Source organism: Mustela nivalis (assembly GCF_964662115.1).
Source record: "Mustela nivalis genome assembly, chromosome: 11".
NCBI classification, from domain to species: domain Eukaryota; kingdom Metazoa; phylum Chordata; class Mammalia; order Carnivora; family Mustelidae; genus Mustela; species Mustela nivalis.
In genome coordinates, this window is record NC_139030.1 from 47,224,008 (window position 1) to 47,237,011 (window position 13,004).

General features: G+C 36.4%; 2 protein-coding genes across 3 annotated transcripts in view; one reads left to right on the plus strand and one right to left on the minus strand.

Moving 5' to 3' along the window:
* SLC25A12 (solute carrier family 25 member 12) overlaps window positions 1-13,004 on the plus strand; it is a 204,407-nt gene that overhangs the window by 14,905 nt on the left and 176,498 nt on the right. The window lies entirely within an intron of this gene.
* Window positions 698-13,004, minus strand: part of HAT1 (histone acetyltransferase 1) — a 62,604-nt gene continuing 50,297 nt past the window's right edge. For both annotated transcript variants that reach the window (XM_082689175.1, XM_082689176.1), the window contains exons 10-11: window positions 11,243-11,359; window positions 698-1,821 (exon numbers count right to left, since the gene is read on the minus strand). In XM_082689175.1, coding sequence (XP_082545301.1) covers window positions 1,654-1,821; window positions 11,243-11,359 — 285 coding nt within the window. In that variant the 3' untranslated portion in view covers window positions 698-1,653. The remainder of the gene's footprint in view (window positions 1,822-11,242; window positions 11,360-13,004) is intronic.

A 13,004-nucleotide genomic window follows, 5' to 3' on the forward strand; every position in this document is an offset into this window, starting at 1 on the left:
TTAAAAAAAAATATGTTGAAAGATAATTTGTTTAGACTGTACTGTTTCCCCCCCCCCTCCTTGGAGCTCATCTTGAGGTATCAAATATGAATTTTTAATAAAAAATTTTTAATATAGCTAACTTAGATGGAAAGCAAATTGCTTTCATGTATTTTCAGAAAGGATTTTAACTGAACAAATTCTATCTGAACAAATAATGTACATATACATTTTCAGAAATCCAAGTTTCATCTATATATAGAAGCTTTTGAGGGGAGACTAAAACTTTTCCAACACCCTGGAAGGGGGCTGGGCTTAGTGCTATTTGTGTGCCACTGGCCACGGCTATTTTGCGTCCAAAGGGGATGAGTTACTTTGCTTCTCCTATGTCTGACAGATTTTACTGATGGAAAGCTGATCTCAGGACAGGACAGTGCTCATCCAAGTTGGGATTTTGCCATAAGCACTTAACAAATCAGATTTTAAAAGTAACATTTATGCCCTGAGTGGAAAGCTTAACCAACTGAGCCACCAGCAGGGAGCCTGCTTCTTCTTCTGCCTGCCGCTCCCCCTGCTTGTGCTCTCACTGACAAATAAATAAAATCTTTTAAAATAAAAAATAATAAAAGTCAAGTTCAACTTATATCCCATTTTTGATGTTATACAATACCTCACTTACTGGCACACATTATAAACATGAGGCTTTGACTTATAATGGTTCCATATCAAGCAATTTATTTATACTCTAATAAAAATAAAGTAAGATTATAGTAAACAATTTATCATTACTTTGGGTTGTTTTCCTGTTGGACTTAAACATCTTCAGAACCTTGTAACAAATCACAACACATATACACCTCGTTTTACACAAGATATATTTCAATAATGGTGTATAAATTGATTTTTTATAAACTGATTTGTTATTTTACATTATTTATAAAACATTTAGGCTAACTTCTTTTTCAAAATTTTATTTATACATTTATGCTAACTTCTAAATTATCCTCAATTAATATGTGATGTCAAACATTTTGGCTTTAGGCTATATCTAGTTTCCTTTCTCTCTTGCTACCCATCCTACCCCCAACAAACAATTGATAGAGGGATTTATTTAAAATAAAACAAATCTATACTAAGAATATTTCTTATTTGGAGAAATCACACAGGAAAAACAAGATTACTAGGGAAAACCTTAAAGAAATATGTTTAAAGGTGCCAGGTGTAAAATCTTAAAAGCAAAAAATGGGAGGAATGATAATGAAAGCCTAAAAGCCATTAGTGACGTGAATGGGTATTAACCCATGTAGAGGGTATTATACGATGTGAAAACCTGAAGTTTTTTTAACAAGACCAGAAAGTTTATCATAAGTATTTAAGAATCATATCATCACACATTAGCATATCACAACTAAGCATTTATTATACTGTTAAGAAGGGAATTGCAGTGATATTTCAGAAGCTATATATTTTTTAAAATGTAATATATGCTCATAGACTCTAAACAGTATTTTAAAATATACAATCTCTCCAAAAGAAAATATTCAACTAAAGATAAGATAGATAACTTTTAATGTAAGTAAATGTTACAAGATTTTAAAATTAAGGTCATCATCAGATTTTCCATAACACAATGTACAGAAATTTCCAAACTTCCTGTACAGAGCCAAATAAGCTCTACTCTTGAGCGAGGCGTTCAAGAACACGTCGATAATCTTCCACAAGTTCCTGAAAGCTTTCTTCCAGCTGTTCATGTTGCATGCTTATTTCTATTTGGTTCATCTGGTTTGTCAGTTCTTCTGGTCTGAGACATTTTCTCATTTTAGCAAGATCTCTCTGCTTTTTCTAAGCAACAAATATAATTATTGGTTAGACTAAAAAAGAAGATAAATTTCTTTATATTCTTTGAATTTTAAGTCTCTACTGTTAGAAATAAGATTAGTAGGAATATGCCCAAATTTGTCCCAGTTTTTTCCTTAAAGAAGTCTAAACATAATGTTTATGTTATGTTTATGTTTATGTCAACTCTAAATGGAATTAACAAGAAGACTTGGAATTTCATGTCAACTAATGGTAAATACACATGTCCCCTCTACAAAGCATAATAAAAAACTGTGTACAGACTCACAAATTTCTTTAATAAATAAATATATTAACTGAAGAAAGACAACTGAGATTAAGTGCTATTATTCTACATTTTGGTATTCAATCATTAATTCATTGCATTAATTTTAATTCCAAACTGCCTTTTTCCTGACACTAAGTTCATCTCTAAGTTTCCCTACCCAGTGATATATTTATGGGCCACATATTAATTTTAACATAAACGTTTGAAGAGTTTCAGAAAGATAACCCAAAACTGTCACACTTTAAAAAGATAGTATTAACTACCACTTACTGAATTTCTATTATCCAGAAATACATTATATTATTAACCCGCCCTACCCACATTTTACTGAGAAGGAACCCACCAAGCTGGGCCAGAAGAGAACCAGTAACAGCTTTCAGGTAGGACACTGTGTCAGAACAACACTGTTAGTAATGCTGGGGATGGGACTGGAGGACCAAGTTAGCAGCTACTGCAAAAATTCAAGTGAGACGATGAAAGCCTCTACAGACCAAGTCAGTAGGAGCACAAATGGAAGGGAAAGGAAATACTGGGTGATAAGGGGAATGAAGAATGACTCCAAGATTCCTGGAGAGGTGGCTACACTGTAATACAGTAAGGAAACACTGCAATATATGCAACTTTCATACATTTTGCTTGAACTGTTCTAGATTAATATATCTTCTTTAACTAGAACATATAATGAAGAGTTAACTTTACATAAAGATCAGAAATCACATAATAACTCATGTAATCCTAACAACTCCATAAGATTGGTAGTCTAATTTTCTACAGTTGATAAAGAAAAAATAGGATATGGGAGTTCAGTAACTTGACACAAAGATGAGTGGCCAGGATGCAAATCCTAACAATCTGGTTGGAAATCTGTATTGTTTAGTTCCTATATCTAATTCACTTTCAAAAAAACAATTAAAAAAAACCAAGCCCTAAATACATCCAAAAAACTAATAAAGGCCCCTTAAAAAGAACCCTAATAATTCTGGAATACTAGGCAAATGTGTCATGATTACTACTTAAAAAGTCCAAAATTAAGCTAAATTAATAACCACACATTTTTAAAATTAATTAATTAATTGATTGATTTTTAAGTAAGCTCTACACCCATCATGGGGCTTGAATTCATGATTCTGAGATCAAGAGTTGCATCCTCTACCAACTGACCCAGCCAGGTGCCCCTAAACCATATGTAAAACAAGGTGGCAACAATGTTTGGAGATAAGCCTTCCTAACACTACAAAAAAATTAGGTTGATCCTAGTTTAAATTGGTGGAGCCAGTAGTAAACAAGGTTGCTATTACTATAACCAGAAATTTTAAAAAGTTAGCTTCATTAATATAAAACGCCCTTCTAAGGCATAGTACTTCTCAAACTTCAATGTGTATACAGATCACCAGGGACATTAATAAACACAGATTCTGACTCAGTAAGTGTAGGGGACAAGAATCTGCATAAAAAAAAAAAAAAAAAAGATTTTATTCATTTGCTAGAGAGAGAAAAAAAGCAGGGGGAGAGACAGGGAGGAGAGGGAGAAGTAGCTTCCCCACTGAGCAGGAAGCCTGAGTGGGTGGGGAAGGAGGGCAAGCCTCCATCCCAGGACCTGAGATCATGACCTAAGGCAGACCCTCAACTCACTGAGCCACCCAGGTGCCCTCAAGATTCTGCATTTCTAACAAGCTCCTAAGTGATGTTAATGTTACTGATCACCCAATGAATATCAGTTCCAGAGAACTGATGAAAGTTCAAATTTAGGGAAGCCTGGGTGGCTCAGTTGGTTAAGCAACTGAGCCTTCGGCTCTGGTCATCATCCTGAAGTCCAGGGATCCAGCCCTGCATCAGGCTCCCTGCTTGGCAGGGAGTCAACTTCTCCCTCTGACCCCACCCCTCCCCGCCGTCTCGTGCTCTCTCTCTCTCTCTCTCAAATAAATAAATAAAATCTTGGGGAAAAAAAAAGAAAGTTCAAAGACCCACCAGGACAGTATATTCCTTACTCATAATCATATGAATGATGAATGCTTTGTTTCAGCTGTAAAAGTTAATTTTTCTGCCAATAGGCATAACTGCACTATATAAGAACATTTAACTTAAGCAGTTCAGGAAGTAAAGGGTAATTCATCAGCAAATTACTGTGGCGTCTGATAGGAATAGAAGCTATTTTTCTAAATTGCTAACCAGTTATAACATTTATTAGATAATCTAACCCCACTGCTTGAAGATACCGCCAATTATTAAATTCTTATATATATAATAGAACCATCATACTAAATTCTTAAATATTTCTAGACTATCAAATTTTGTTGCAAATAACCTATAAAATGAATCCTGTGCCAGTAACATACTGTTTAAAATTATTATGCTCTTCTTAAATCTGAGAGCTTACATCCCCAATTTATCACCCCCCACCCTTCAATTACTTCATTGGGAATCAGAATTAATCACCACTGTAATTTTTATTGGCATGACAGAAAATTTATGAATTAGCAGTGCCGGGGTGGCTCAGCTGCTTAAGCATCTGACTTCTGCTCAGGTCATGATCTCAAGAGTCCAGGATGCAGCCTGTTGTCAGTCTTCCTGATCAGTAGGGAGTCTGCTTTTCCCTCTGCCTCTCCCTCCTCTCCTCCCCTGGACTCATGCTCAGTGTGTCCATGCTCTCTATCTCTCTCTCAAATAATTAAAATCTTTTAAAAAGTGATAATAAAATAAAACACTCAGGAATAAAAATACTTATAAGTAGCTTTATGGAAAAAATATAAAACTATATATTTAAGCTCCTTGTGAACATGTAAGGTATGATTCAATTTTAAACATAACTATTTTTTTTAAAGATTTTATTTATTTATTTGACAGACAGAGATTACAAGTAGGCAGAGAGGCAGGCAGAGAGAGGAGGAAGCAGGCTCGCTGCCGAGCAGAGAGCCCGACGCGGGGCTCGATCCCAGGACACTGGGATCATGACCTGAGCCGAAGGCAGAGGCTTTAACCCACTGAGCCACCCAGGCGCCCCTTAAACATAACTATTTTGAGGTTATTTGCTTTATTGGCCTTTAATGTTCCTTAAATTATATATATTCCATTGTCTATATGTACAATATATTACAAATTATCTTTAAAACAGTGCGTAAAAAACACTTTAAAAATCCCAAACTGATTTGAGGATCCCACCCGTATTCAACAAAGTGATAATACCTTGGGAGAACAAATGAAACAATGAAAGGCAGAAACCCTTAAGACACGGATATTCTATAAGTTTTAGAATAATTTTTTCCCCACCAAAAACAAAAACTTAATTCCTTCACAGATTAGAGCAGTTCATCATTTTTAATTAACGAGGACAAAGATGGCACTATTTTAAACTTATTTGTGTTAACATTTGGCTTGGATATTAATTTTTCCAGAAAATAATCCTTTCTTTTTTCTTAGCTTTCACATGTTCCCGAAGGACTTACAAATTTGATCTCAAAAATGCTACCACCTCTAAGGGCTCCTTAATTGCCTTCGGTTGAACTAGTCAGTTTTGTGAAGTACAGAGATAAGCTTCTTTTGTACAAATTTTAAAATAACAATGGAGGCATATTAATTCCAAAGATTTGTCAAAAGACATCTTTTAAAACATGCACCACTGTATTTTATTTCTTTCTGTTCAGTTCCTAACTATAGAGGCATTTCCATTTTATGGAAGGGAAGCCTAATACACAGGTGGTAATAAGTTGTCAACAGTTAGACAATTTCTAAAAGAACCAGACCTGAAAACTGAGTTTCCAGATTCCAAATGCAGTGATATTAACAATGATTCTGTATTTTATATTTGTAAACCAACTAAGAATTTAAATATTCCCATGAAACAATATATAAAAGCTTTAATGCTAAAACCAAGCAGCTACACCAATTTTCTTTTAGCCAAATGGTTCAAATTTATCTTTTTTTGAATATCTGAAAATGATTTCTGTACTAGAGATGGAGTTTCTTTTTGTGCTTTAAAAAAATGATTCTAGTCGATACAGGTTATCTTTTGGCAATGATACAAATGAATTAGCAGTGTTTAAAAACTTTTAAAGCAAGGTACAAGTACTTCTAATAGCTACCCAAATAATTTCTTAGTGGGAGAGTGTGTTTAGACTGACAGGTAACCTTGATTCCTCAAATAAAGGCAGTACAGAATTTGCTATCAATAAATCAATAATTTCATACTTTAGTAATAACAGTGACAATCTAAATTATAATTTATTTTCATGAAATATGAAAGTAAACATGTAAGTTTTATACTCCAAGCTTTCCCCATTAGGCATAATTTTAAAGACCTTAAAAAGTTTTAAATCACACTCATTATTAAGCAATTTTACTTTATTATTAAATATAATTTTATAGCTGAGAATAGTATAACACAAGAAAGTACCTAATTATCATACTGGAAAAACAAATTGAAGAAAATCATCTGCATCCATTCAACAAGGAAATCCCAGCACTCCCCCCATGCCCACTGGACATTTAACTCATCCCTAGACTTTCTTAAAGTTTGTGGTAGTTTTCCTACCCCAAGAATTGGGACTATAAACCAAAATTGGGGCACCCTCAAGCTTTCTTGTTTTTCTCAGTGGGATAGAATACTGGATAACTGAACTTTAAAATGTACATTAGTATAATATAGTTCAATCAAGCATCTGAAGAAGTTGTGATCTGTGTATGAGCTTTAGTGCAAGGATGGTGATACTCAGCTGTGTTAAGAACCTAGAGTTTAATAACCAATTTGCAGTTGTCTTTCAGATAGGTAAAATTTGTTTGCAGGGTGAGGATACTTAATAGTGAAAAAGTCAAATCATTACCATTCCTTGAGAGTAAAAAATACTTGCTTTTATGAACTATAGAAATTCCTATTTGGCATGAGTTTGTGACTGCTTACACTTAGAATTCATTATCTCTCATGGGCTACATCTGCGCAAATTATTTGAAGTCAGATAATGATCTGAGATGCATAATTCAATAAATCATTTTATTTTACTAAAATTTTAATATAGGCATACCTCAATTTATTGTGCTTCACAGATAATTCTGGCTTTTTTTTTTTTTTTTTAAACAAATCAAAGGTTTGTGGTAACCCTGCATCAACCAAGTCTACTGGCACCATTTGCCCAGCAGTATTTGTTCACTTCATGTCTCTGTGTCTCATTTTGGTAATTCCTGATTTCAAACTTTTTCATTACTATTATATTTGTGGTGGTGATCTATGATCAGTGATCTTTGATATTACTATTGTAATTATTTTGGGGCACCACAAACTGAGCCACAGAAGATGATAAACTTAGTGTTGTGTGTGTTCTGACTGTACTACCAACCAGGTGTCCCCCCATCACCCTCCCACTCCTGGCCTCCCTATTCCCTGAGACACAACAAAATTGAAATTAACCCTACAATGGCCTCTAAATGTTCAAGTGAAAGGAAGAACTGCACATCTCACACTTTAAATCAAAGCTAGAAATGATTAAGCTTAGTGAGAAGGCATACTGAAAGCTGAGATAAGTCAAAAAGTAGTAGGTCTCTTGTGCCAAATAGGCGAAGTTCTGAATGCAGAGTTCTCGAAGGAAATTCAAAGTGCTACTCCAGTGAATGCACAAATGATAAGAAAGCACAACAGTCCTATTGCTGATATGGAGAAGGTTTTAGTGGTCCGGATAGAAGACCAAACCAGCCACAACATTCCCTTAGGCCAAAGCCTAATCCAGAGCAAGACCTAACTCTTCAATTCTCTGAAGGCTGAAAGAGATGAAGAGGCTGCAGAAGAAAAGGTGGAAGCTAGCAGAGGTTGGTTCATGAGGTTTAAGGCAAGAAGTCATCTCTATAACGTAAAAGTGTAAGACGTGAAGCAGCTACCGTTAATGCAGAAACTGTGAGTTCTCCAGGAGATCTAGCTAAGATAATTACCGAAGGTGGCTACACTAAATAACAGATCTGTGGTGTAGACAAAGCAGCGGTTGTTTTTTTTTTTTTTAAGTTTATTTAAGTAATCTCTATACCCAATGTGGGGCCCAAACCCACCACCCTGAGATTAAGAGCCACATGTTTTTTTGTTTTGTTTTTTTAAGATTTTATTGGAGAGAGAGAAAGAGTGGTGGGGAGTGACAGAGGGAGAGAGGGGGAGAGAAAGAGAAGCAAACTTCCAGCTGAGCAGGAAGCCAATGTGGGGCCAGATCCCAGGACCCAGAGAGCATGACCTGAGCCCAAGGTAGACAATTAACCGACTGAGCCACCCAGGTACCCTGAGTCACATGCTCTTCTGACTGAGCCAGCCAGGTACCCTAAAATGGCCTTCTATTGGAGAAGATGCCATCTAGGACTTTCATCGCTAGAGAGGAGATGCCTGGCTTCAAAGCTTCAAAGGATAGGCAGACTTCCTTGTTTAGAGTGTAGTCACCAGTCCCTAATGCAGCTAGCTGGTGACTAAACTGAAGTCACTGCTGACCATTCCAAATATCCTAGGGCCCTTAAGGACTCTGCTGGGTTTACTTTGCCTATGCTCTAAGAGAACAACAAAGCCTAGATGACAGCATCTGTTTGCAATACAATTCACAGAATATTTTAAGTTCACTGTTAAGACCTACTGCTCAGAAAAAAAGTATTTCTTTTAAAAGATTACTGCTCACTGACAATGTACCTGGTCAACCAAAAGCTCTGATGGAGATGTACAACGAAACTAATCTTGTTTTCATGCCTGCTAACACAATATCCACTCTGTAGCCCATGAATTGAGGAGTAATTTTGATACGATTTAAGAAGTACATTTCATAAGGCTATAGCTGCTGTAGATAGTGATCCCTCTGACAGACTTATTCAGAGTAAACTGAAAACTTCTGGAAAGGATTCACCATTCTAGATGCCAATAAGAACACTCGAGATTCATGGGAAGACACAAAATATCAACCTTAACAAAGGGAATATGGAAGTTTATCCCAACCCTCATGGATGACTCTGAGGGGTTCAAAGACTTCAATGAAGGAAGTAACCACAGATGTAGTGGTATATGTGCTGCTGAAGCGAGCACAACCACAGATGTAGTGGAATAGCAAGAGAACTAGAATTAGAAGTGGAGCCTAAAAGTGTGACTGAACTGTTGCAATCTCATGATAAATGCTGAACAGATGAGGAGCTGCTACTTATGCATGAGCAAAGAAAGTGACTTCTTGAGATAGAAACTACTCTTGATAAAGATGTTGTGAAGGAGTTGGAATATTACATAAACTTAGTTGATAAGGCAGAAGCAGGGTTTGTGAATACAGACTCCCACTTTTGAAAAAGTTCTATTGTAGATAAAATGCTATCAAACAGCATCGTATGCTATAGAGAAAGGAAGAGTCAATTGATCGGACAAACTTCACTACTGTCTTACTTTAAGAAACTGTTATAGTCAACCCCAGCCTTTAGCAACAACCACGCTGATCACAGTCAGCAGCCATTAACATCAAAGTGAGACACTCCACCACCAAAAACATTATGACTCACTCGAAGTTCAGATAATAGTTAACATTTTTTAGTAATAAAATATTTTTAAATTAAGTTATGTCAGTTTTCAAACAATGCTATGGTACACTGAGAAAAATACAGTAGAGTGTAAATGTAACTGTAATATGCACTGGAAAATAAAAAAACTCATTTAGCTTGCTTTATGGCAATATTCACTTTATTGTAGGGGTCTGGAACTGAACCCACCGTATCTCTGAGATGTGCCTGTACTGTGAAATGCTGCCATGATAACATCTAATTACACTGTTCTATATGCCCCAAATTTCAACATAAAGACACTTTATAGATGGCAAATTAATATTACTTCAAAACTCAAAACTTTTGGAAAGAACAATTCTTACCAATTTTCTGATGTTTCTCAAGTGATAAATATCAAAGAATAAAATGTTACTTTGAACAATTTGCGGGGAGAGAGACCATTATAATGTATTATAACCCGTTATAGGTAGTCCATAAGACAGAAACTTTTTAGATTTGTCATTCATTTATGTTCTCAGCTATTGTACTGCATAAACCTACAGGTATAGTGTATATAAATGTATCAACCACAGGTCTGGTGCTCATTAATTATTTATTGAACAAATTAACAAATATTCTCCCCCATCAGCTTACTGCACAGCTGCAATTATCATAGCAAATCCTCATTTACACAGTTTGTCATGGGCACTATGTACCTTAATAATAGCCAGAGGGTGATGAGGACAAACCTGATCTAAGAGGGGAGTTTCTGAGAGGACTATATGGGAGATGAGAAAATGGGTAGGGGCAGAGGGCAAGAAGAAAGACTGTTAAAAAAAAAAGTAAATAATACTGTGAGGCAGTTTCGGTGACGGTAAAGTACAGAGGTTAAAAATGGCAACCAAGGCCATATTTAGGAAGAAGAGAGCAAAGGCAAACACAATATATGTAACAACTAGGAAACTAGAGACTTAGAACAAGTTTAGAACAAACTTGAGACTTTTAACAAGATTATTTATTTAGGAAAAGTCTGAGCATTCAGATTTTTAAAAGATGGCAAACAAATGAAATAAAAAGTAACTATGGATAGACCATCCTTGGGATTACTTTTCAAGTGAATGAAAACAGATCTATAGCTCAAAAATTATAACAGTAAGACTTTTTATAACTAACTGGAAGAATATTTTCATGTTTGTAAAAGTTAATTTAGGAAAAGGATTTGGACTGTCCCATACACCAGCAAGTGCTACACTTTCTTCTCCATTTTATTATATTATTTATTTATTTAAAAAAATTTTTTAAAGTAAACTCTACCCCTAATGGGGGGCTTGAACTCTCGACCTCAAGATCGAATCACATGCTCTATAGACTAAGCCAGTCAGGTGACCCACTTCTCCCTTTTATTTATTTATTTATTTAATTATTTGTTATTTTCTAATGATTTTACTTATGTATCTGAGAAAGAGAGAGAGAAAGAGCATGAGTTGGGGAGGGGCAGAAGCAGATTCTCCGCTGAGCAGGGAGCCCAATGCAGGGCTCATTCCCAGGACCCTGAGATGATGACCTGAGCCAAAGGCAGAAACTTAACCAACCGGGCCACCCAGGTGCCCCTCTTCTCCATTTTTAAACAGTTACAAGAATATAAATGTTTAAGACTCTGGAAAGTCCTACCTTATATGGACTAATTAGTCTTCTTTTAATGTCCAGTCTATAGCTTCTGTATTGTTCAGCATTACTCATGTCAGTTACCAGTAGTCGAAGAATTTCATAAACTCGCCTAGCATGTTGCTTAATGAAACAAAAGAAAAACATGAACATTTTAATTACAAAATAGAGACATTTTCCCAAAAGACCACAGGATACACTGAGTATCTGCTATGGGCCAGAAATTGTGCTAGGTACCAGATGAAAAACAGTAAAAGATATCTCTGCCCTTGAGGAGCTAGCAGCCTAAGAGGTAACACAAATGACTGAGGTATGGTTAATTTAATGATGGAAATATGTGTAGAGTATTATGGTAGCACAGCCTGTGAATGGCATAAATCCTAGAAGAAGATTCCTGAGGAAAGAAAACCTGAGCTAAATCTTAAAGGGAAGGGACCATGCCAGTCTAGAAAGAGGAGAGGGCACTGTGAGTGTACAAGTGCACATAGCATGCACATGCAAGACTGAGGCAGCTTGACATGGCTGAAGCACAAAATGAAAAGTAGTGAGTAGAAGTAACGTGAGGACAGAGCAGAAGCACAGAACCTTACATAAGATATTAAAGAGTTGGGCTTTTATCTAGTAGGTGACAGATTTTACTTTTTATTTTATTATTAAAAATTTTTATTTATTTATTTTAGAGCAAGAGAGTGTGAGCAGGGGGAGGAGGAGAGGGAGATCATCTCCAGCAGACTCCATACTGAGTACAGAGCTGGATGTACGGCTTGATCCCAGGGCTCCAAGATCATGACCTGAGCTAAAACCAAGAGTCATACGCCTGACTGACTGAGCCACCCAGGCACCCCAAGGAGATGGATTTTAAATGGGGACGTGAGCAAAGCGCACAAGAGTTTTAAGAAAAGCGTTATTTCAGCTACATAGAAATGGTAGCAGGGGCACCTGGGTGGCTCAGTGGGTTAAAGCCTCTGCCTTCGGCTCAGGTCATGATCCCAGCGTCCTGGGATCGAGCCCCACATCGGGCTCTCTGCTCAGCGGGGAGCCTGCTTCCTCCTCTCTCTCTGCTTACTTGTAATCTCTGTCTGTCAAATAAATAAATAAAATCTTTAAAACAAAAAAAAAGAAGAAATGGTAGCAAAAGGAAGGACAGGGAGATTGTGAAGCTATGCTATTAAATCAGGCAAAAAATGATGAAGGCATGAACTAAGAACCAGTAAGAACACTAAAAGAACAAGGATTCTAGATATACAGAACAGGAAGGACTGGGTGTGGAGGAGGGTGTGGAATGACAGTGAGTTTTCACAGCCTAGGAGAGATTTAGGAGGTAGCAGAACATAAAAATCTAAAGAAAACGCTAGTCTAAGAATGAAGATTTAAGCAGTATCAGTATACAGGCATGAGTTAAAACCACAGTATTGGTTAGGAAAGCATAAGCAGTGAAAAAATGAGGAGGGTCAGAACCCTGTCACTGTCAGTACACTGACAGTTACAGGGCAGAGAAAAACAAAGAAATATTAGGAAAATCAAGAAATCTTGGTATCACTGAAGCCAAGAGTAGCCCATTGTTTGTGTTGTTTCACTTATATACTTATTGGGGATAGGGGAGAGATCAGGTGTAGGTAGACTGGGAAGATGATGTTTGAACTTTCAGAAGGGACACCTGAACAAATGAGTAATATCTGGCAAGGCAAAGATGAGTAACAGGAGAAGGGAGTATCAAGGGCAAAAGGCAGAGTTAACATAAAGCAATATACAAGGAAGAAAGATGTAG